The sequence below is a fragment of the Sorghum bicolor genome, chromosome 2, assembly GCF_000003195.3.
Source record: "Sorghum bicolor cultivar BTx623 chromosome 2, Sorghum_bicolor_NCBIv3, whole genome shotgun sequence".
NCBI lineage: Eukaryota > Viridiplantae > Streptophyta > Magnoliopsida > Poales > Poaceae > Sorghum > Sorghum bicolor.
The window spans coordinates 69074532-69100672 of NC_012871.2; the positions used below are offsets into that span (position 1 = coordinate 69074532).

At 42.4% G+C, this 26141-nt stretch overlaps 4 protein-coding genes across 4 annotated transcripts; 2 read left to right on the forward strand and 2 right to left on the reverse strand.

Annotated features, from left to right (window-relative positions):
- Positions 5539 to 6324, forward strand: LOC8080121. Its single transcript, XM_002460730.2, has one exon. The coding sequence runs from the start codon at positions 5747 to 5749 to the stop codon at positions 6041 to 6043; it is 297 nt and encodes a 98-aa protein (XP_002460775.1). The 5' UTR covers positions 5539 to 5746; the 3' UTR covers positions 6044 to 6324.
- Positions 8909 to 13893, forward strand: LOC8080123 (polyadenylate-binding protein RBP45). Its single transcript, XM_021453047.1, has 7 exons — positions 8909 to 9414; positions 10576 to 11056; positions 12650 to 12705; positions 12779 to 12909; positions 13008 to 13101; positions 13185 to 13427; positions 13624 to 13893. Exons 1-7 carry the CDS (start codon positions 8989 to 8991, stop codon positions 13624 to 13626), a joined length of 1434 nt encoding a protein of 477 aa, XP_021308722.1. The 5' UTR covers positions 8909 to 8988; the 3' UTR covers positions 13627 to 13893.
- LOC8080124 (DEAD-box ATP-dependent RNA helicase 32) lies at positions 15022 to 18644 on the reverse strand. Its single transcript, XM_002462884.2, has 8 exons — positions 18171 to 18644; positions 17614 to 17889; positions 17184 to 17507; positions 16897 to 17085; positions 16615 to 16776; positions 15952 to 16412; positions 15677 to 15831; positions 15022 to 15579 (listed from the first exon to the last, which is right to left on the reverse strand). Exons 1-8 carry the CDS (start codon positions 18525 to 18527, stop codon positions 15266 to 15268), a joined length of 2238 nt encoding a protein of 745 aa, XP_002462929.1. The 5' UTR covers positions 18528 to 18644; the 3' UTR covers positions 15022 to 15265.
- LOC8084044 lies at positions 19365 to 19880 on the reverse strand. Its single transcript, XM_002462885.1, has one exon. It carries the CDS (start codon positions 19878 to 19880, stop codon positions 19365 to 19367), a length of 516 nt encoding a protein of 171 aa, XP_002462930.1.

The following is a 26141-nucleotide window of genomic DNA, read 5'->3' on the forward strand; positions in this document are numbered from 1 at the left end:
ACGTCGTCGTCGTCGTCGACGACGACGACAGCAATAAGGTCTAGGAGGCCGCCGCCGCCGGCGCTGGTGAGGGTGAAGGCAATAAGGATCGGCGTCCGGCTGAAGAAGCTCAGGCTCGCCATCCAGGGCGTCAGGGTGCGCGCCCGCCGCGCTGTGCAGAGGCATCTCAGGAACCTGAGGAGGCTCATCGCGCACGGAGGAGGAGGACGGCGATCGTCGTCAGTGAAGCCTGCAGGGCCTCACTCTTGAACCTTGACGCCTTCTTCGATTTCTCCCTGACGGCACTATACTTGTACACCACCTGTTCATGCGTGTGAGCACGCACCGAGAGGCAGCTGACAGCAGAGACAAAGATAGCCGTGGGTCTGTCGCTGGTCTGAAAAGTTAAGGGTAAAATTATTATTGCCTGATTTATGATAGAAAAAGTATGGCTAAAAAGAAAAGAGAACAAGCTCTTGGACTATGGCCACGATCATGGTAGAATCTCTAGTACTGCATAAATGAACCTCCGTGCATTCATGGATGGATGGTGTATTATACATAATAAAGTACTAGTTATGCAGTTTTAGATGGATTTTCACATCATGCTCTTTCAAAACCTCAGAGTAAACCATACTCTGAAGTTTTGAAAGAGCATGATAGATTTTCAGAGTATGGTTTTAGATGGATTTTCACATTTTCAACACTTCCGTGCCATTTTCACCCGAATGAATCATTTTTGTATTCCTTTGAAATTCTTGAGAATTGTTATAGACTAGCTACGTTTTTAGCGTCAAGTTCGCAAAGTTATTTGTCTTGTCATTCGAACTCTGGATTTGTCTGCCGTACTCTTCCATGCAGTCATGGGTGTTCATGATCTCTGCAGGCCTCCAAGCAGCTGCCAGGTTCGTTCACACTTCATTCACTATATCCTCTCATGATTGCATATTCACATTTTTATACAAAAGAAAATGATAAAACATCCTCCCTGTCACCGTGTGGCTGAATTATGAGCCTCGGCGAGGCCCATGTTCCATCTCCTGATCGACAGGGAACACACGGAATATAGAAGAGACGGGTGTCTCACCGTATCGTGTACTGTAGGGACACATGTCTCTGACTATGAGCTTCCGAAGACCTTCAGCAGCACGTAGGGTTCCCTGCGGTGCTGCCATACCTTGTTTACTTCCCGAAATGAAAATTTTCGTGACACTGTAGCATTTTCGTTTGTTTGTGGTAATTATTGTCCAACCATAGACTAACTAGGCTCAAAAGATTCGTCTCGTCAATTTCGACCAAACTGTGCAATTAGTTTTTATTTTCATTTATATTTAATACTCCATGCATGTGTCTAAAGATTCGATGTGACAGGAAATCTTGAAAAATTTTACGTTTTTTGGTGGAAGTAAACAAGGCCATGTGATGATTGATGACCAAGCTATGCGTTCAGACTTGGTTGTTGCATTGCATCTTGGACCATGAAATGACGCGCTGCTGAAGCCTGAAGGGCGGCCATATCTGCCAGCGCCCATGTCGATGTCGTTCAGACGTACTCGTCCTCCGGCCGCCTGGATGGTCACCGGCACCGCCCGTGTCGGCCATAGCTGATCTTCGTCATCTTCCAGAATTCAGCTGATCGAGGGACAAGCTCAGCTACGACATCTCATGCATGCATCGTGACCATCGTGCTGTGTCTGTGGGATCTCATCCAGCCAGTGTTGTCAGGTGACTCTGTGGTCACCTGATTCTGATGGTGCCCTGTTATTTATTTCTGAATGACCAGCCGAAGCAACGGTCGGCGGTCGTGTACATCGACATTGGATGCTATACCGTACTATCTCATCGCCATACCGTACCTCGATGTGCTCCTTGGATTCAACTTTGACTTTGGCATCAAGCAGGTACACTGCTCTGTTTCATCGGAGATCGCAAAATTATCAACGTCCATGTCCAGTTGACTTGTTAGTTGTGTGTGGGCTATAGAGTTAGAGTCAACTGAGAAACAGTCCCCGATCGAGTGCTTGTCCTGAGAGACCATCTGCAAGTCTGGAAAGGGGACCTTGCGTTGCAGGGATTGTGGGGAGGCATGCATGATTGGGGCCGGGCATGGGGCACCCTGCCCTCATGCAAACACTTATTCTGATCTGGATCACATTCACAACTGATCGGAACAAGGAGGTAAGCTGTAAGCCACATTTGGTGGCCATCGGTAACCGCGCGCATCATCTGATCTCACTGACAGATGATCCTCAAATCTAGCTCACGTGCCCAGCCTTGCGTATAAGTTACGCGTCGATGCGTTATTTTAGGGCAATTATTCCATCCAACTTGTGTGGTCATTTCAGGATCTTTAATCAATTAGTACAACTCTGGATTTTGCTCTAGATTAGTCGGATGAGACGAGGCAGGGCAGCCTCTTCTGCCAAACAAGAGTGTGATTCATGATGTCAGGAGTGGGTGGAGAGTAAGTTGCTGCAAAGTTGCCATCTCATCTGCCACTGCTAACTGCAATCATAGATCGTACCGCTCAAATGGGGGAAAAAAATCAGCAATGCAGTAATGTGCAGTTCAGTCGGTTTCATGCATGATATCATGTTTTTTGATAGAATGCATGATATCATGTTATTCCAGAACTGGCACCATATGTTCCCTCACCTCTTGATTCCATTCTGAGGCGCCCTCTGGAATACTTATTAATTCTTGAGTTGACCAATTGCCAGAAAAAGAAATATGTTAAGCTGCCTACTTGCATTATTAGGCCTTGTTTAGTTCCAAAAAATTTTGCAAAACAGGTACTGTAGCACTTTCGTTTGTATTTGATAAATATTGTCCAATCATGCACTAACTATGCTCAAAAGATTCGTCTCGTCAATTTCGACCAAACTATGTAATAAGTTTTTATTTTCGTCTATATTTAATATTTCATGCACACGTCTAAAGATTCGATGTGACGGGGAATCTGAAAAATTTTGTAAAATTTTTTGGGAAGTAAACAAGGCCTTAGTGAATGAATATACTAGAATGAAACGACTTCGCTTTGGTTACTGAAATGTTTTTTCTCCAAGACCTAAGGAGAACTACGCTTCATTATGTTGAAGCAAATTCTGTTAGGGGTTACACAATGCAAGAGTCTTCCGAATGAATTTGTACTAGCTAGAAGCATAGCCGCATTGCTATAGGACTTCTATAAATAAAATCACTGTATATATTAGTCCAACCTCCGTGTTCTTACATCGAATAAAAGCAAATAGAATTAGATCAGATCATAAGATGATGGAATTGCAAAACAACTTGTGGTATATGGATGACTGGTATATTTCTTATATATATACTAAAAATACAAAATGCATGTAGTGGAAGACATGGTTGATTTGCATTAAGAGGTCAAAATAGTGAGATGACGTGGCATTTCGTAGGAGATGATGTAGATGGCTTGCATGTTGAAATAGAAATTCTAATGGGGTTCGAAGATATAGATATAGATATAGATATAGATATAGATATAGATATAGATATAGATATAGACATAGATATAGATATAGATATAGATGAGATGAGATGTCTTCAGACCACAGGAGGCAACAACCGAATAGACAAATGGACGCTAGTCCTTGTTTTAGTTACTCTGTTAAATCTTTTGATTCATGAGAAGACACAAGTTCGAATGACCAATTCAACGCAAAGTCAAAATAAAATTAAATGCTATTTCAACTCTGAGCCCTCGGAGGACAAATGGCATGCAGATACAGTAACATCCAAGGAGGCGTTCACCACTCTGTGCATGGAGTTGGAGCCTCGTGGCCGTTCTTTGCTTTGCTGGAAATTCTTCTCTGCAAGGCTGTTGTCAGTTCCAATTCCAGTTCGCCTTTGGGCAGCTGAAATGGCAACAAATTAATTCTTCAGGCCTGGGACGGCAAGGTTCAGCCGTTTAGGACTGAGGTGAACAATGTTAAGCTGACAGCTGTGTATCCACAGCAATATATGAAAAGAGCTAGCGTTTGACAAAAAGTAGATACAAGGAATTTTTAGGTGTTTTTTTCGCGAACAAGGCTGTGGAGCCCGTATTTCATTAAGAGGCAGAGAATTGTTGGAACTTAGTACAAAGCCGGCTCAAAACAGATGGCGAGGGGCCAAACGAAGAGAGCAAGCAGCATCCTAAGCACCGGGAAGACAGTGCAAAGCAAGTAAAGAAAAATAAAGCTTAGCGGCCTCCTCCTCATGCATGAAAAGAATGTATTTGCATTTTGACCTGCTTGAATTAATGTAATAAGGAGAACGAATCGTTCATGCCTCGTCTGGTTGTTTCAGTGACCTCACAGGTCACGAGTTTAGGTGATGAGATGAAGGTCAGAAGCTGACCTTTTTTGGCCTTTGGGCGATGCATCGATCAGAGGCAATAATCCCCAGGCGCCAAGTGAGGCATCTCTTGTGCGGTGCAGGCTTGCCTAGGCCCCAGATGCGATTTTGCATCAGAACGTACATCGCCTTTGTTTGTTTATGCCCTATTATTCTGCAGTTGACTTGCATCGAGCCACAGCCTTGACATGCATTGCGTTGATTAAACAACAAGGGGAATCTTGTGAGGGGACTGGTCTGGAAAGGGCCTCTCCGGTTGGTTGAGATCCTGATGACGAGCTGAAAAAGAAAATGGGGGAAAAGCGGTGTTCTGGGAAGGGAAGTACTGTATTTATGTGCTTGCATTGGTGATTGATGGTGAGGGATAACTCTATTAGTGCTTCAGCCAATCCAGGTGATGAACACTGAAATTGGATTTTGATCTGTAGTATCTCAAACCCAAACCTCATGATGAAGAGCCTGTTTGGATGTGCGAGGATGTGTTTGAATCCTCGGCTAATAAGCTAGCTAATGTCTTACCTGCCACATCGCTAACAATTAGCTATATATATCAGTCAATTGCATTGTACGCGCGCCTATCCGTGTCACGGTCTAATCATTTTCAATTTTGAATCTGCTTGATGATGAATTGATGATCATATGGAATGGATGCACATAACACTCCTCAAGGTCACACTAGCGCCGTGGTACCTCACAGAGTCCGGACTGTGATGATTAAAAGCTAGAAGAAATATGCATCCTCTGTTTAAAGGGAGAAAGGGAAAGACAGCTAAGTTTCAGAGAAGTTCCAGATAAAGACGAGAGCGCAAAATTCTCCGGTACTGGGATTTGCATTCAAAGCTCGTGATTTGTTCGTCATGTACACAATCGCAGCCTAGATTTTTCTCTCTTTTTTTTTCAGAAGCCAATGACACTGAAGTGTTCTTCTCTTCAACGAGAGAGACTCGGAGAGGAACCAGGATGTGACTGAAGTTTCCTCTGTTACTTAAGGAAAATGATGTGACCATGTCATCCATCGTTTTTAGCATATGTCATGTCTCATGAGCTTCAAAACTGCGAGAATGTGCCGAGAGATCAGATAAAATAAAGAGATAAATAAGCTCGGCGGTGCAAGAAATAAACAATGATTATATGTCAGCATTGAGACGGCCTGTCCAACACCTTAATAATTCATGATCCCATCAATAATTCCACAGAAATATAGGCCAGAGAGAGAGCCAGGCTGCAGGAGGAGGAGGACGATCAAGCCGGCAGCAGCCTATATAACAGTAGAGGCACACACGTCGTCCCAGGCCAGACAGCCAACAAGCTGCAGGAAGCTCACGCCAAGAGAGCCCCTCTTCCCGATCCCGTCTCCTCCTCCTCCTCCTTCCTCCTCGCCGTCGTTGCGTTGCTTCGCGAAAAGGCGAAGATGCTGCTGCTGCGGGCGTCGACGCCGTTCGGGTACGCCAAGGTGGACAAGGTGGACGCGGAGGAGGCGCGGCACCTCAGGGCGCAGTACCTCATCCACAAGGTGCTGGAGGAGAAGAGCCCCAGGCCGTCGGCGCTGGTGACGAGGACCAGGCCCAGGATCGGCGTCCGGCTCAAGAAGCTCAGGGTCGCCGTCCGTGGCCTCAGGGCGCGCGCGTGCCGGGCCCTGCAGAGGCACCTCAGGAACCTGAGGCGGCTCGTCGGCAACGGACCTCAGGGGTCGCCGTCGCCTTATTGATGACCCGTGTCTCTGGCGCTTCTGGGAGAAGAGGAGGAGGACGAATCCTCGTGCCTCCATTTTTTTTTTTGGGGTTTGGTTCTTGGGTGTTGTTGCGTGGCAATGGATCAAATCGAAGCAATGGTTCGTAACATCTGAGCTGCTTCGCTGAGAGATCGGGATCATTTGTATGCGTTTTAATTAGGTGTTGGAATGGAATCATATATATACATACATATAATCCTACAGAATGTGTAATAGTAGTAGCAATCAAGAAATGCTCCTGCAGTTTTATGCCTCTCTGTTCTGGAATCCTGCTCTGCATGTTCTGCAGAGATCTCTTCCCCACTTCTGGAGTCCTGCTCTACTGGAGTCAGAGATCTCTTTTCATTGCCAGTTTCTCTGTCACGTTGTATCACGATGTCAATCATCTTTTCCAGTAATCCAGCACCCTGTCTCCAGCTGCCTCCATTGTCTAGATCTGCAGTATGGTTCACCTCGCTTATGCTGCTTTGCATCTGCAGCAGCAATCCAGCAGGATTACCATGCGACCATGACTAGTAAGGCCTTGCTTAGTTCCTAAAAAATTTTGCAAAATTTTTCAGATTCCCCGTCACATCAAATCTCTAGACACATACATGGAATATTAAATATAGATGAAAATAAAAACTAATTGCACAGTTTGGTCGAAATTGACGAGACGAATCTTTTGAGCCTAGTTAGTCCATGATTGGATAATATTTGTCAAATACAAATAAAAATGCTACGGTGTTGATTTTCCAAAATTTTATAGAACTAAACAAGGCCTAAAACTCTCATCTTGCTTGTTCCTTCGTTGGAGCCATTCTGAATCTTCAATCACTGAATCGCCGTCGTATGTTTCAGACCGTAAATGCAGAGTTTTTTTTTTTGAAGAGGTAGGTGCAGAGTATTTTTACTGCATTAATGATGTTTCGCCCCTTGTTCTTCTGGAAGTTACTCAAACAAAACCATCACTAAAACAAAGTCATACTTAGCTTAACAAACACCTACTACCCAGAGTATGCGAGCATGCATGTTTCCTGCCGGTCCTCTGCAACACAGAAAGAGAGTGACCGGTTGTTTATGGTAGTAGAAAAAAATATGGTAGATTAATTTGTGGTCTATTCTACACTTTATTTTCCAGACAGCAGCTGAGCTGACCACACACAAAATCATGAAATGCTTGAAGCTAAGCAACCCGTTTTCTCCCCACAGTCAACTTACCAATCATTTTGTCCGTCGAAAACTTTGAAGGCTGAATAAAACGCTTGACCTCACCATGTTCTAAACATGCGTCTCAATCGGAAAACGAAAAGTGGATAGCTTGTGTCTCACATTCCCTATCATTATCTTTGACGGTTTGACCTACAAGGCTTAACAAAATGCTCGATTATTATTTGATGAACGTGCTTTACAAATGCCGTGCCATTTGAACTGAAAATATAGCGTATCCCAAGAGGGGCCCCTCAAAGAAACGCTCGTCAGTTTGAAAGGAATTAAAAGGCGCCGGGGTTTGAACGCGTGGTTGACAAATGGCAACAAGATGACGCCGTCGATCTGCAAACAAAACTGGCGGGGCCTTGCATGTGTCACTCTCACGCAGAAAACCTCTGAAAACTAGATGACATCGGAGGCGTCTCCCGGCACTAAACAAGGCGATCAACCTAATCGCGACCCAGCCGCCATGGACGATTCGGAGGTCAGCAGCGCAGCGATGTCCGGAAGGGATTGGTGGATACAAGAGCAGTCCAAACCTGTATTTTCTTCGGTCTTCCTACCGACGACGAGAAGCATGGTTTTTTGTTTGTTTGTATGTATGTATACGTTTCAATTCGATGAATGATTGCACGGCTCAGAAGTTTCCACCGCGTGACACCGCATTGTGCGTGCATTTGTCATGGAGTTGCATGATCTGTTAGCATCTATCAATATGGCCCCGGCTTGTCCACAACGTGCCCAATGAGCTGCGCTTTGGCCAAAATCTGGTCAAGCTTTATAAACACTGACCGCAAAAACTCCTCCATTTCAAATTATAAGACTTTTTTTTAATTTTTTGGGACACATACTTTTTCTATGCACTTACATATACGTTATATCTAAGTACAAGGTAAAAAAATTGTATATCTAGAAAAGTCAAAATAATTTATAATTTAAAATGAAGGGAGTAATTTTCAAGATTTCTATAGTTTGGAAAAAATGTTTTATGTATCGATTTATTTTGAGGTCATTGTAACGGTAAACTAACGTTACCAAATTGGTAGAGTTCTTCTAGTGTTTTTAATTGGTAACGAAACACTATCATTAGTTATAGTACTAGTAAATCCTCACTAGGAGACATTTACTAGGAAAAATTTATATTAAATTTTGAATGCTAAAACAGTAGAAGAAGCCCACCTTACTTAGAAGAAGTTGTAAATTTTGGTTGTGTAAAAGGCCAACCAATCATCGTAACGGTAAACCAAGGTCAACCGTATAGGTAAGAACCTAAGGTTAGTTTGTCTGAACACATTTAAACCGTCCAAAATAGTACGTATAAACGACTTGAAAGAATACAGTTATGTGTGACTATTAGACAGGCTAAATAGGTGTTTATATTTCACCGTGAATTTAATAGGAAGATTACAATTACCACGTCGGCACTCAACTAAATGTCACGCTGCGTTCCAAAGTCGAGTTGATCGCAGATCTAACGGCAGCAGACTCCTCACGACCTCACCCATGGAACCGGCCCACCTTCGCAATCGTATCCGATTCCCATAAGGGCCTGTCACGATTCCAGAACCCAAATATTCTGGCGCGGCGGCCCGGCCCATATAAACCCCGCCCCGCCCCACGCGTTCCGTGGCTCCGCCTCGTTCCTATCTCCCGCACATCGAGATTCCAAAGCCCTCCTCTTCGGCTTTCGTCTCCGCGCCCTAGGGTTTCTCTGCCTCGCCGGGGAAGCGATGCAGCCGCCGCACCAGCCGCCGATGAACGGGCAACACGGCCCGCCCCCGCCGCAGGGATCCGGGGTGCCCACCCCTCCGCAGCAGCAGGCGCCCGCGCCGCCGTACTACCAGCAGCAGGCGCCGCCGCCGCCGCAGTACTACCAGCAGGCCCCCCCGCAGCCGTGGGGGCAGCAGCAGCAGTACGCTCCACCGCCGCAGCAGTATGCGCCACCACCGCAGCACTACGCCCCTCCGCCACAGCAGCAGTACGCTCCTCCTCCGCCGCAGCAGTACGCTCCTCCGCCGCCGCAGTACGCGCAGCCACCGCAGTATGGGACCACGCCGGGAACCGGTGAGGTCAGGACGCTGTGGATCGGAGATCTTCAGTACTGGATGGACGAGAACTACCTCCACTACACTGCCTTCGCGCCTGTGTGTCAACAGGTGATCCTTCTCTTTATCTTCACTTCCCGAAAGCCGTTGCAACCGTTGCATTGGAAATCTGAGGGTGGGCGCCCTTGTACGATTGGTTGGGCTAATTTGGTTTTGATATGACTGTGTCTGTAGGTGCTGTTATGCTCTCGTTTATGTTTTCTGTTATTATAGTTATAGCGTTGGATCATTTAGTCCACTAGTCCAGTGTCTTCTCTGAGGAGCTAAGGAGCTCATTTCTTGCATAGGTACACAGCTACATGCTATTTCCATCAAGATGTTAGGTTTTAGGCCCAGAAGCATGCATATGACTATGATTGTAAACTGTAGACACAGATGCTTATCTCTGTTTTCAATCAAGTTTCTTTTTTTTCTTTTCTGTTTTTAACTTTTGATGCTTATCTCTGCCGTGCCTGATGAGCAACGTGTCTCTTTATGACTGATGATAATCTGTCATTCTTTAGGTGAGTACATTGACTTAATTACAACGAACTTATACCAAGATTTTGTAAGACAGATGCTATAGTTTCCATGTTATATCTTGCTTGTTGCTAATTCATATATATATATATATATATATATATATATATATATATATAGGGAAATTCCTTTGTACACGTACGTGTAGTTACTCTCATCTTCATAAACTACATTGTGTATGTATTCATACTTGTTTATCAGTTTGAGTATGTTTATATACTCATATTAAGATACTCAGGATCTTACCACGCGAAAAATTTTCAAAAAAAAATTTATTTTAGATATATTACTAAAATGCCACTACTATATTATATACAATAAGTATAACCATATACTCTATGTATGTATGCATACTTAACATACATATCACTCTAGATGGTCTAGTATGATCATATACTTTGTCTATATACATTTCGTCCGGTCATATACACCTTAAATCTAGAGATACATAGATGAGAGTAACTACACGCGCGTGTAAAAGAAACGCGTCCTATATATATATATATATATATATATATATATATATATATATATATATATATATATATATATATATATAACGATTAGGTAATATAAGTCTCTTGTGATATACTGATATATTTTAGTTGAACTACTGTGCTTGTTGTCTGATGTGAATCCTTATACGTTTGTTAAATTATTTATTATTGGTCTAATACTTTCAAATAACTGCAGATTGCCTCTGTAAAAATTATAAGGAACAAGCAGACTGGGCATTCAGAAGGTTATGGTTTTATTGAGTTTTACTCTCAAGCCGCTGCAGAACATACTCTGATGAACTTCAATGGGCAGATGATGCCGAATGTTGAGATGGCTTATAAGCTTAACTGGGCTTCTGGCAGCGCTGGGGATAAGCGTGGAGATAGTGGTTCTGATCACACAATATTTGTTGGTGATTTGGCTCCTGATGTTACTGACTCTATGTTGGAAGACATGTTCAGAGCGAACTACCCTTCAGTTAGAGGAGCTAAAGTTGTTGTTGATAGGATCACTGGACGGCCCAAAGGATATGGTTTCGTGCGTTTTGGAGATCTGAATGAGCAGGCACGTGCTATGACCGAGATGAATGGAATGATGTTATCTACAAGGCAAATAAGGATTGGTGCTGCAGCTAACAAGAAGAATATGGATGCTCAGCAGACATATGCATCTAACGGTATGTACTTGTGGATCATCTTCCTATAGGTTTTAAAATTATTTTTGTTCTATTGTTTCATACTTGCTTGTGTAGGATTCTGCAGGGGCAGGGGTACTGATGATGAGAGCACCTAAGTGCATCACTGCATCTTGAAAATTATACCCACTTATATATTTTGATTTCGTTTTCCATTTTTCTTGCTGGAGGGATGATAGTGTGTTCATAGCAGTTTTCTTTCTAGTCATTCCACTGCAGCGTAGCTGGCATAGCTTCTTTCTGTAAACAGACATTTACTTCCAGCTCTTTCCGTTCCAAGTCTAAGTTTGGGATAACTTAACACAACAAAGTAATAAAACCACTAAACAAAATTCGTGTTTCTCAAAGCAGGATGCCCTGCCATCTGCATTTAGGGCCTGGAAATGTCTTCAGATGTCTCCTGTAACCCGTGCCTCGGTTAGGTCAGTGTTTAATTTTTGTGAGATTTTGGTTCTAAAGTACTTTAGAGGGCCAACTATATGCTATATATTTGTACTCTCTCTCAGGCATCAATTTATCTGGACTTACTTTCCAGTCTTCCTATGCTTTCATTTTTTTTTGGAAAAAATGTCAATCATGTTCCAGTACTTGTGATAGCTGATATTTACAGAATTTTATATGTTTTGTAATATAATTCTTTTTATATATTCCCTTTTTTTCTCGTCTTTGGATTAGATTTCTTATATCTGCACCTAATCTCACCTGTAACATGCTTGTTTACTACACATTGTACTTTATAGTGCAGGAAGCTCCTAATTTCACCTGTAGCGGGTCCCCTCAATGTACCATTTTGTAGAGTTACTCCAAATTTTGCTGCGGTGCAGAAAATATTCTTTTTTTGTTCAACTTTCCGCTGCTTGTGCCTGCACTTACTTCCTCATGCATTTTATCTGGTTTATTCCATGCTGCAGATTCCATTTGCTTGTATTTATCATTAGTTTTCTCTCAATGCACTTTGTAGTTATGCATATTTGTTTGTTGTTCATGTATTCTGCTTATCTGAGTTTGGATTTGATAGTTGGGTCTAAACAGTAAAAATTAATTTCTTATATTAACTATTTTATCGGCAGTTAATGCCTCGGAATAAGATATAAAAAATAAAGAAACGAAATAGTTGAGCTAATATGTTCTACTTCATGCCTGTGGTAGTGCATGGGGATAATCCTGGTCGTGATTAATTCTCCCAGTTGCTGCTACATAGTTGGGGTAATTTAAAGATACAGGGTATTGTGTAGATAATCTGAGCTTATCTACTGACTGTTTAGCTATAGTACTTAAATTTCTTCTGTTGCAGCCAAGCAGTACATGCAGTGAACAACTCTTTGAAGCAAGGATTTCTTGTATTCTTCCTCTGGCCTCATTGGAATGCTAACCATTTCTTTATTTGTTTTTTTACTTACATTACCGCAAATGGTATTCGCTATTTTGGATCATTATACTTACTAGAATATGTTAAGCTATTACTTTTGCTGGCCAGAATATGGGTGTCCAGTTTCCAATGCTATTATTTTGGGGGGTTTAATTCCCAGCCAGTTTGCTAGTTTTGTTGCTGATGGTTTGTCCTTGCCATTGCAGGAGCATACCAGAGCTCTCAAGGAATTTCTTCAGAGAATGATCCAAACAATACAACAGTAAGTGGACCTTTTTTCTCAAAAAGGAGACTTAGGAATTCCTGTTACCTTATCTTTCATTATTTTGCAATAGGTATTTGTGGGTGGGTTAGATTCCAATGTAAATGAGGAGTATCTAAGGCAAATTTTTACTCCGCACGGAGAAATTTCCTATGTGAAGATTCCTGTAGGCAAGCATTGTGGATTTGTTCAATTTACCAGCAGGTTCATATAAATGCTTATTGCTCTTTAATTAACCGTTCAGACTCTGATGATATATGTGGGTTAATTCTTTGTTGCCTGATTATGTTACCATATTTCAGGTCATGTGCTGAGGAAGCCATCCAAATGCTGAATGGGAGTCAGATTGGTGGGCAGAAAGTTCGGCTTTCATGGGGCCGTACTCAAAACAGACAGGTATTTTGTGTGGTGGAATCTTAGTTTTTGCTGAATTCTTACTTACCTAACAGTTGATTAATCCAAATGCGATTCTTCATCAGGCTTCTCAGCAAGATGCCAACAGCCAGTATAATGGGAACAGCTATTATGGATACCGACAGCAGGGTTATGAAGGTTATGGCTATGCTGCACCCAATACACAAGACCCAAGCATGCAAAACTACTATGGATACCCTGGTTATGGTAACTATGAGCAGCAGCAGCAGCAGCAGCAGTCAACACAGGAACAGCAGCAGCAGCCTCCACCAGCACAGGAGCAGCAGCAACAGCAGCCTCCACAGCAGGTAGGACACCGACAATCCCTATTGTTTAAATCTTACTATCCTTTCATAGTTGGAATTAGGAAATCGACTGTTAAAAATATTACTATCCTGAACCAGCCAACTGCTGGTTTGCTGGTCATACAGTGTTATGTTACGAGTCTTCTATGTTGGGATGTTGACAAGGCTGATGAGTAACTTTGTGGTCTTTCATTTGCAGTGATGATCATGCACTTCTGGAGATCTATCAGATCAGAGGGATGGTAGAGTCACAGGCCACTGCCTAATGAGACAGATATGGAGGTCATGTAGTTGCATGGGTGCGGTTGGACTTGTTCTTGGGGACCAGTGTTAATTGATGATGGCACTCCACACTCCAGATGTTTCTTTTGTTTGTCGTTGAGATCTTGACCGTTAAAGTATGCTCTGTTGAGATTGATGTCTTCGTCAGATTGTTATTGTGAGCTGTCTGGGTAGGGTGGTGGTCAAACGTTTGTGCACTCTTGGTGAGCACTCAATGACGATTTGCGACATGGAGCATACTGTGCATGCATCGCCCAAAAAAAAACGCTCATAAACGTAGGGGATCACCTAAAACTTGGTGGGCACATAAACTGATGAACATGGGGGGTGTCACCTAAAGCTTAGTTTAGGTGGATGGCTCAAGTTTTCTAGGTGGCTAAAGTTTAGTCTAATGCTGGACTAAAAGTGAACTGAAAGTTTAGTTGACTGAAGTTCAGGTGGACTAAAAAAACTCATGTGCACCTCTTAGGCCCTGTTTGGCACAGCTCAACTTTACTAGTAAAATAGTTTTTTTTTTTAGAAAATAGCTTCATGAGCAACTTTATACATGAAGCTAAGCTATTTTGGAAAAAATGTTTGGCAAAAATAGCTTCACCAACTCTTTTTTACATAGATGGAAGAAAGAAATGAGAGCTATAATAAGCTACTTTTTTTTCAGCTTCATCCCACTCATATTTTTGTGAGAGAAAAGAAAAACAGCTTCACCTATAAAGCTGTTTTGAAAATAAGTGTTTGGCAAAAAAAAAACACACACACAGTTCACAACAGTTTACTTTTGGTCCGTCTATTTGGATATCTAGGCCAGTAGTTTAGATGACTAACGTTCAATCATGCGTGAGATTTTGATGAGCGGAGGTTGAGGAGGGCGAGGGCCTGTGTCGGCCTAAGTGAGAATTTGATGAGATTATGTCACCGGAGTGTACTGGATCGGACTCAGCCACGCTCGCGGTTTGCTGGAAGGAGCGCTCACACTGCTGGAAGGGCGCCGAGGCTGATGAAGCAGGCAAAGAGCTGTAGTACTGTGCTCTGGTTGTAGGCATGGAAATAGAGGTGATGATCAGGAAAGAGCAACTCCGGCGGGGATGGTGGCTGGAAGCTGGATCCGAAGTCGAGCACGGGCAGATACGGCGCAAGAGGGAACTCAACGATGGACCCTCTGCTCCAAAATGCCATCAGAACTAGCCACAACAGACAATGGAGACTACCTAGACAGCTAGATCTAACCTACAGCTAGATCTGTATGTTTGTTGATTAATCCGAGGGAACCGTCATGTCATTTCCACCTGTCATTAAAATTCATCAGACTCCACAAGGATGCTGTAACAATCATTGTAATGCGATTTCAAAACTTTAAAAAACCAGAGCATATAAGATTTCTTGGGGTAATACAGCAGGTCACACTGATTTCTCACATATCCATGAACGTATGCATGATAAGTGGAAACCAACTCCCAGAAAACATTTATAAAAAAAAAAGAGCCGCAACAAGGTCAAAATTTCAGCCCCTTCCAGGTTGGAGCTAGCTAATAGGCAAACCCCTACACCATCAGGTTCCTAAGCTAACTGTGCATTTTACTCAGGAGCTTCAGTGCCAACGCCTCCTGCTGGGCGAGAACGTCACCGTCCTTTGCAGCATCATTGTCTTCGCCGTCACTGAAGTACCTCTTTTTACCCTTGTTGGCTGTGTCTTGGCCTCTGTCTGATTCTGAGCCACTATCCTCCTCTGACCCTGCTTCAGTCTCTTCCTGCCTCTTGCGCTTAAGCTTCAACTTCTTCTGCAGCTTCTTCTCCCGCAAGCTCTTCTTGTGTTCGAGCTTGTCCTCCTTGTCGTGCTCCCGCATTTCTCTCAACATCTCTGCATACCGCTGCGAAACTGTAGCCACAGATACAATACAATAAGCAACGTCATAATTAGAGTTCACATCCTTTGTGCAAATCATGGGCGACATAAAAACAGAGACAGAACAAACTTTTATCCTTGTGAACCACAGGTTCTAAAGATATTTCTTCAGCGACAGATGCGAGAGGCGGGATGGCGTTGCCCTCATCATCATACTTGACCCTTGTTCCCGATGGCCTGTTCACGTTTATCTTCAGTTTCTTCTTTTTGAAGGGTCTTTCAAGTCTGACAAGGACAAGCTGTTAGCATAAATTCGACAAACAAAGTCTGGAATTAAATATTGGTAGCATCAAATTTGAAAGATAGGAACCTCTTAGTTTCGAAATTGAGTTGCATGGTACATACCCGGTCACATTTGTATCTGTGGCAGGCTCCTTGGGGTGAAGGACATCATCAAGTCTGTAGTCCATATTAGTATCTGCAGTGGGCTTCTTGGGATAAAGGATATCATCATCTCCATCACACACAGATAAATCACTGTTGATCTTTGGAGTGATGATAACTTCACGTTTGGAGCTGGATTTCATCTGTTTCATATCACTGTCCTCCATATCTTTCTTCGACACATTCTTCTTGTGGCTTATGAAGCGGATCTTGGGGGTAACAGGCAGACCAAGCGAAGCAGCGTATGCAGCAAACTGCTCTGCAGAGAACCTGCTCAGGTCGAACACCTTTTTGTCTTTCTGGAGGTATATGGACTTGAGATACGTAACAAAAGCCCTTTTACCCAAATCCTGAAGACTGGGAAATTTAACCAGCACCGAGGCTATATTCTGAGATATCTGCTCCAGTTGTTCTGCCTTTGGCTACATTGAAGAAATCAAGAACAGTAAGTATAATAAATAAAAAAGAAGAAATGCAAGAACTAGTGGAAGCTCTATGCTATAAACAGCTGTCAGATTTTGTCACTTGAGAACGAATAACCATTCTAAACGCTTGTCTCAGCATCTACCACATAGATCAGCCATAATCAATTAAGTGCTAAAAACAGAAAATACTGCTGCTAACCTTTCGAATATGTATAGGTATTTTACTTTCGGTTGCCTTCAATTTTTCAAGCATTGCTTCTTCTTCAGGACAAAGGAATACAAGTGATTTTCCTTTCTTATTGTAACGAGCTGTACGCCCAACTCTGTGGATGTAATTATCAATGTTTTCTGGGCAATCAACCTGCAAATGAGATAAATAGGTTACAACAAGAGAATAAAAAAATACAAGAAAAATGAAAAGGTTACAGCAAGAGAATAAATAAATACAAGAAAAATGGTAGTGGTTAACATAGTGGCGTACCTGTACCACCCAATCCACATTCTCTATATCCAGTCCTCGAGAGGATATATCAGTTGAGAAAAGAACTGAAGTAGTTTCATTGAAATCTGCAACTATGGCCTGCTGTACCTCATATTTCATCCGTCCATGCATACATTTCAAAGGAATACCAGGACGAAGTTTCTTAAAAATTTCATAAACAAATTTGACCTGCAGAAATCCAACATTGGAAGACATGAGAAAAATACACAAATATAATTATGCAACACAAATGTACTTTTCAGAAAAAAAAAACAATAACTGACTACCTGCTTGACGCTAGATAAGAAGACTATCGTCTTTGAATTTAGATGCCTTTTAATGAAGCTCCAAAGCATATTTAACTTCTGCTCAAGAGGTACAATCATGGCATACTGCTCAAGAGTATCTGGAGTGGCTGTTTTGGCCTCCTCATGCACACTTATATATTCAGGGTCCCTTAGGCTAACCCTTGCAAGGTCCTTAACTGACTTCGTTTGTGTAGCTGAAAACAGTAAAGTTTGTCTAACTTTGGGAATCTGAGAAATGATAGCATCAACCTGGCTTCTGAAACCGTGATCGAGAATTTGATCTGCCTCGTCAAGCACCAACAGCTGTTTTCCCATAGGGAAAGAAAAATGAAACAAAAGCACTTTATTAGATTATATCAACACAAAAGTGGTATTCACTACGATCATAGAACAAGATACGCTTGATTACCTGCAGCTGTGAACAATCAAAATTGGCAGTTTCGTTTAAGTGCTGGACTAACCGACCTGGCGTGCACACTAAGATATTCAAGCTGTTCACATGTTCCTTCTCTAGTTCAATACCCTTGCGCTTACCAACAATGGCGCCACCACTAAAGTTATGGAACTGCCCCACCGTTGTGATCACCTCAAAAATCTGCCCAGCCAAATCATTTGTGGGGGAGAGAATAATGCAGCCCACACCATCCTCTGGACCCCATCTCTCTCTGTACAGCTTCTCTAAAACCTGCAAAGATGAAATGTGATGTGGTGAGCTCATAAGTAATATTAGCTGTCATGATCAACCATACTTCTTACAAGGGAACAATTGCATGGAAATATGATGAGCTAGACACAAGGTGTAACAGACACCAATGTACAGGGCACCATTCGCGCATTTACCAGCACTAAATATTGAAACTCTGATCGCAATTCAATTCACACTCCCAGTGTTAGGACCGTTCTTAGCCCGCAATCTCAATACCCGAACATAAACGAGTAAATTAAGCAGCAGCGAGAGAAATTTACAGGGATGACAAAGGCGAGGGTCTTGCCGGAGCCGGTCTTGGCCGCGCCGAGGACATCGCGGCCACAGAGCGCGTGGGGCAGGGCGGCGCGCTGGATCTCACTCATCTCAGTGAACCCCGCCTTCCGCAGCCCGTCCTTGGTCTTCTGCGACAGCGGTAGCTCGTCGAAAAGTGTGCACGCGCCGTACTCCGGGTGCTCCCCGGCCGCCGGCGCTGGTCCCGCTGATTGCGACAGGGGCGGGGGTTTGGTGCGCGGGAGGGGCTTGCCGGCGTCAATCCATTCGTTGAGGAGGCAAATCTCGTCGACCTCCCGCAGGCGAGTCTGCTTCGCCGCGGCGCGGCGCTTCGGGCGGCGCATGGCGGCTACTAGGGTTTAGGGTTCCGTGAAGTAGGGCTGGAAGGTTCTAGAAAATGTGCAGCTCCGGTGCCAGGGTTTTTAGCCCGGACGGGATTTGGCTATTTGAGGCTGGCTTTGGCTTGACCGCTACTCCTCGATCCCAAGTCCTTTACCGTTCTCTCAAAAAAAAAAAAAGTCATTTACCGTGAAACTTTGGTTGTTTAGTTGACCCCAAAAACAAAAAAAACAAAAAAAATAAAATTTTCTATCACATTGAATTTTAGACACATGTATGGAACATTAAATATAAAAAAACAAAAACTAACTACACAGTTTGTCTGTAAATCGTAAGATAAATCTTTTGAGTATAGTTAGTTACACATAATGGCAAAAATAACATTTTTAAGGAATACAGAACACTCCAATAAAAACTACATTAACCACTAAGAGCAACTCCAACCAGGCCCCTATTTGAACCCCTACTCTAAATTTTAGGGGTTTTAACAAAAAAATCAACTCCAGTGGAGTCCCTACTTAAGCCCCCATTTTACAAGTCTCCCCAAATTTTAGTTTGAGCCCCCTAGATCTGCTAGCCCCTACCTGTGGGACCCACCCCTCCCCACCCCGGCCGGCACGCGGTAGCGCACGGCGGAACCGCGCCGCCGCCGCCCGGCTATGCGCCGCCACGTCGCGTTGTGCTCATCGGCGGCGGCGTCTAGGGAGTGTGCCCTTGCCGGCGACGGAGATCCACACGCGCAGTACACCGAGACAAACGCGAGCTCGTTCGTTCCCCCTCTCAAAACTGCGCTTGTGATCCTGGTTCGCCGGTGTCGTCGAACCCTCCTGCGTCTCCACCCATCATCGATCGGACGCCGTGGCGCCCATGGCCAATCCGTCCTCGCCCACGTCCTCCAGCCGCTGCGGGACGGTGCGGAGGAGCGGGTCGGGCGTGCAGGCCGGCGGCGCGTCGAAGACGGCGAGCGGGAGGTGCTTCTTGACGACGCCGACGTTGAAGTAGATGAAGCCGGAGGAAGGGATGTCGACCTTGATGTCGTGGACGGGGAACCACATGAGGAGATCCTGCGCGGCGACGCCCGAGATGGCGGCGATCTGACCGGGGCTGATGACCCCGGTGACGGTGGTGTTGTAGCGCAGGCCGACCTCGAAGCGCGCGGTGCAGGGCACCTCCAGCTGGGCCTCGAACCGCCCCGTGGCCGTGTCGTGATGGAACGCCGTGATCCCCGTCGGCAGCTGGTGCGCGCGGAGCACCTCGTTCGCCGCCTCTGCTGCCGCCGTCGCCGCCACGCGCCACTCCGTCGCCAGCGCTGCTACCGCCGCCGACATGACCACCAGCGTCCCCAGCGCGGCCGCCATTCAAGCCAGCGAGCGGAGCAGCGGGGCGCCGGCGCCGGTGCGAGCAGAGGATAGGGTGTTGGGCTGGAGTTGGATGCAATTTTGGGTTCTTATTATTTTTAGTCCAGCCTATAAATAGAATTTTAGGGGCCTAATCTGAGAACTTGCACTGGAGTTGCTCTAAGCTGGAATTGCAGTTGCGGAGACGACATTTACCAAACAAATCCAATATGATGGGGATATAGATATCCTTGCCATACACACTCAGCAAAAAAAAGTGACCAATTACATGAGCTTGTACACGTTGTTTAAGTTGTGAGGAGAATTTGTTACTCTCACTTTTTTTTTAATACTAGCAAATATGTCCGTGCGTTGCAACGGAAGAAAAACATCAAATCTATACCTAAATCTTATCTCACTCTAATATAACCTCTTAATATACCTCAGTATTATATTAAAACATGAGAAGTTTGATGCTAGCATTATTTTTTTATTTAGATTAGGATTGCTATGAAATATGAATCAAGCATCACATTAAATAGGCTATCATAAAATTTTTATAATAATTGTAGCAAGATAACTATATTTTTAATTTTACACTAAAAAGTATAGGTAAGCATTTCCAAAAAAAAGTGTACTAAAAATTGTGATATTTTTTGTTTACTGCATGGATCTACATAACAAAATTTGTTTTATAATTTTTAAATTTTTCTATGAATTACTATGTATTTATCAATTTTCAGCCGATTTAAAAAATAAAAAAAAATAAATTGGAGATTTTACATTGGGAACTCTAAAAAAAATTTTATTCTTTTTTCTCTTTTCTAAAGTAATATAAGATTTTGCATTAGGAACCTTAAAATGTTTTTTATTTTGCTTTTGCTCTTCTAGAAACGGACGGAGAAGGCTACGGAACGATGGAGGAGGCGACGGATTCGGTAAACGAAGGCGGACAGGACCGGAAGAAAAAAATATCGATGCAGATTGAAATTTTGGCTCTTTATAGATACTAGCAAATATGCACGTGCGACACGCACGTGTTTATAGAAACTATTTTTAATGTAATATGAATATCGAATAAATATATATGGTAAGTGTTTGATTGATTTGATCGGGTCGTCTAGACACGGATTATATAGATGGTACAATGGTTAGAGGGAGGCGTGTTAAATAAATAAGCTAATTTTTTATCTCGTTGTTGTTGTTGTTATTATTATTATTATTATTATTATTATTATTATTATTATTATTATTATTATTATTATTATTATTATTATTATTATTATTATTATTATTATATTCGAAGTGCACACGATGCACGAGGATGTTGTTGACGAAGGTGACCTACCGTTTAATGTTGCTGGCAGACTTGAGCTCCACATAAAAGTGCAAGCCGAGGACGCATGTCTAAAGGCTGCGCCACAGACCCGTGTGCACCAGCTCGCTTGGCGGTGTCAGATTTGTTTTTCCTCTATGGATGGATGGACAATCGTGCTCTCTCGTTCTATATATACATATATACATGCAATACAATGGACAGGGTTGGACAAAATTGGTATTGGAATCAAATACGTGGTACGCGTATCCTTTTCTAGAACGTGATAATACAACAGTATGTTGTACGCAATAGTCCAGAGTCATATTTCTATTTTGTTGAATAATTTGGTTTACTTGCCAAAATCAAAGATCAATAATTTCTTTTCTTTATTACTTCCACAGTCCAACTGGGTGGACATGTTCTATCTTAAAGGATATTTTTTTATTTTACTTACCAAAAATCAGGGATTAATAATTTTTTTTCTTCATGTGTTGACGACAACAAAGAGGGGGTCATAGAGTCCTTACAGGGGATAGAGAGATCGTGGAGCCCGTTTAGTATTGTACGTGTGTGACGTGAGATTGAGTTACAGACGTTTACGTCTTATACATGTAAGATGTAAGATCACGTATTACGGAGGGCTCATATAGCACGAAGTCCAAATCGAACGGTTATTACGCAGGGAGAGATCCCCTAAAAAAACTCGCTCTTTTATAGTGTGATTTAATAAATATTAATATGATATCGTATGTTATTGAATTCTTATGATATTTTAATCATAAAGAACATGGGAGTAACTACAGATGAATCAATCGTGTGGAGCTCCTATTGATTTTAAATCGGAGTTGAGTTCGGTTGGTATCTAGTAGATGACTCCATACTAAATCGGCTATAATTCCTCGTAGAGTCCAATTAATACGCCACTGGATGTGTTTAAAGGCAATGATAACTCTATTTTGATTTTGATCTTAGCTCCAGATTCATCATAAAACCTTTTGTAAGTGTATATGGGTACAAGCCCAAGATGTGGGCAACCCTGCCCATTCCGCGTCGCCCACAAACACATGATGATGCTGTGATAAAAAAACAAACACATGATGTCCATGTAGCCGTCATGCATGGATTTACATGACAAATTGACTAAAATGAGATAATGAAGATTGGAATTTATATAGAATTATAGTATTAATTACTTTCATTCTAAATTATAGATTGTTTTGGCCCATTTTACAAACTTTACATATAGCATATATTTAGGTTACATATTTAGAAAAAACTAAAACCGACTTATAATTTGGTATAATGCTACTTAATGTTGAATCTTATTCTCACAAAAGTTTTTTTCTAAAAAAATGTGCTCCTATGTGCTAGCTGAATAAAAAAATCGTTGAATCTCTACAACTAAAAAGACCCAAATGTCATCGTCATCGCCCCGCTAATCGCCCCACCCCGCGCAACGCTGGCCGACGACGCAACGATTTTCATCTCTGCCCCGCTCCCTTCTGCAGCCTCCGCACAAACCAACGCCCACGCTCACCTCCCCTCCGTGGCAAAGAAAAAACTTCTCCCACGTCTCCGAGGAAACCGCCTCTCTCTGAATCGCGCCGCCAAGCAGAGCCTGCGTGGCATCCCGGCGATGTTGGCGCAGGCGGTCCGTGCTCTCACCCTCTCATCTCGGCGGCGCAGGCGGTCCGTGCTCTCACCCTCTCATCTCGGCGGCGCAGGCGGTTCGTGCAGGATTTGAATGGGGAGGGGGAGGTTGCAGCCGCGGCAAAGGCGAGTGCGTTGCGACCGACGAGCACTGGATTGGGAGGTGTCGAGGTGAGGTCGCCGGATTTCATCATATTTCTCGTGCTTTCGTTCCGTTCCGTGCTTGCCCCCACAATTTTAAAGCAGAAAGTACTGGAGCCTGGAAGTAGGTTTTCAAGTGGGTGGGGGCACCGGCGACGAAGACGATGAGGGCGTCGACACCAATGTCGCGCGGCGCAGCCTACATCTGTGCAGCCATGTCGACAAGCTCCTTATCCTCCAGCTTTCTTCTCGTCCTCTTCTTGCTGCAGATCTCTCCATATCCCTCTATTTCTATCTAGCATTATGTTGTATGCAGGATTTGGCCGCCGTCTGGTTTCGTTCTTGATTCTACCGAAGGCTAGCTAACGCAGCCGATCCTGTGAAGCCAATCCTCCGTTGTAGCATTTGCATTTAGAATAAAGCTTAAATACACTATGCCTCATAGTCTCATACTAATTTTGGTAAAAAAAATACAAAACCTATGGCAAAGGCAGTCTAACTCATTAGAGTGCATGAACCAATAAATTCAGTTTGATGAATGCTTCAGTGTTATACTATTACAGTAATAATTGATTTTAACTTCAAACAATGTATAGGCAGTCATCACACCATAATTGTTATTTAAATTCTTGTCTGCAATCTGGTAGTGTGAAACTGTCACACCTATGGCCATAAATTATGGAGTACTCCTTGGTTTCAATATTGGTATCAAGTTAGCTTCTTTGTTCTTATAAAAAACGAGTTACACTGCCTTGGCTCCTCGCCACTCTGTGTTTTGGTACCCAAGTCTACTTTACATATTTGGTAAATATGTGCATCAGAAGCAAAGCATATGGTCCTTGTGCAAAGCTAAAGTTCTTGTGCATTATTATTCATGATTCAGGACAATGCTATATTATCTATAAAGTCAGCCAACTTTATTTTTCTTTCAGATTTTACTTCAATCTGGTCAATTAAAAGATAATATTCATGTAATACCATAAAAATCTGTATTTCCTTGTTCAAAGTTTTCATTGTGCTTCGGCGCTTTAACACTACATAGCATTGAAAACTAGCCCCATCTGTAAAATGTAAAGAGAAACAGTACCTTAGTGTAAAAAATAAAGAAAAACAGAGATGCCAACACTAAACTTTGACACCTGAACAGCATGCCCTATGTATATATCTCTTCAGTTGTTGATGAAATATGATGATGCATGCTGAAGTGCCCATTATTCCCCATGTGATGCAGGCACCAATCAGGATCAACTTCGGTGTTCAAAGACGATGCAGGTCCAACCATCTAATCAAAACTCAGTTTTTGCAGGTCCAGTGGGACAACATTTGCCCGTTATCTGGTATATACCTGTTGCACTATGATCCCTGTTTTATGAGCAAACAGTATCTACCCAATGGAAATTGGAATTTTTGGGAATAGTATAGTACAAAAGTCGTGCCAGTGCTTGTGAATATTTACTTTGATTTTTCTTACAATTAGTTTAGCTCTAAAATTTTATGTGGGCACATCTACCTTTTCTATTATTTTTGGGAAATTCCTCTGTTTATCTCCATCGATCAGTCCATCCATCCATCTACCTTTAAAAGGAGAGTTTTTCAGCATTATCATCCTGTTTGGTCTATTCCCTCCCCTCACTTTCTCTTCTCATGGTTCTATTCCAACAAAGAACAGATGAGTCTTAGAAGTTGTTACAAGTGGTCGTGCACTGTCATGTAGACTTTACTGTGTTTCTCAGGGACCATATGCCCTGTACATCAATATCTTTCAGTTCATTGTGTTACTATTTTGCAGGCCATCGATCAGAACAGAGAGCTTTCTAAAAAAAACCATATTGTTGATCTCTGGACTTTTTTTGTTATTTTAGTGTGGGTTGATTTATTGATTATTTTTTTGCTGGGTGTAATGGCCTAATACCGATATGGACTATTTGGTTTACAACCCATCCAAGCAGGTTTTTGACAGTTTTTAGAAGTTCTATGGTTCATAACGAAAATTAATCTCTCTTTTGGTTTGATTTGCATTCTTGTTCTTGTATGATCTTATTGTGTTAAAAAAATTTTAGCTTCATGGGCACAGGCTTAATTATGCTTTGAACAAATACTTTTAAGGTCATATATGTCACTGATATACAGTTATTTACAAACAAATAAATGAATTGCACATGGATGGGTTAGAACTTAGAATGTGGCATTGGCTTGCTGTGAAACGGAAAAATATTTACACAAATATAAAAAATGATTATGACAAGAGAAGCAGCTGGACTACTTGGGCCAGCACGAGCTAGCGTGAATGAGCAGGCGGAAGGAAATTATTATATATAATAAAAAATAAAAAAAGTTATGATGAGGAAAATATGACAAATAAATATGAAAAATATTATGTTCGGTATGTTTGGGGAATTAGTCAAGTATAATTACATCCTTTCGCATAATTAGAGTCCTAGACGTACCTACTATGTTTAGGATATCAAATATGTACCTGTTACTGTCATGAGCTACAAAACCTATTATTGTTGTCATAATTGATGTTTTCGCTGCAAAGAAAACTGGTAAGAAAAAGTAGAAGAAAAACTAATATGTTTCTTTGGACTGACCATGTTCCTCGTCTCTATATGCAGGTTGGCACCTTGACAAGGTTGTTGGGTATTCTTAACATCATTATCAAAAGTAGACTAAGTTGTCTAAATCTAGTAACGGTGCAAAAAATGTCAAACCTATCCCTCACACCACTTAAGCCAAGTTGTCATCCCCAGCATGATATAAGAGACGCGGTATTGAAATATGCAATTGCTCTTTTAAATAAATAATGAATGGGATCTGTAAGCGCACAGATTAATACCGATGTAGCATTTTAACCGGGAAGTATTCCAGGTATCGTTATTTATATTTTTACCACTGGGAAGGGATTAACAATCATCAATATTGATTACAGAATAAAATATGAGATTGAGTATCTATCATTGCATGTATAATTGAGAACATTATATCTAACTCTTCATACAGGGATAAGTGTCACATAATGGATATATGAAGTAATGAATAGTGACAAAGATAATTAGTCTGATCTAGCCACATAATAAATATGATAAGCACCTCAATTAGATACTCTAGAAAGTCATTAGCATGGAATTAGAACGAACTACAAGAATATTTCATAAGTTATTCTCAACTATATA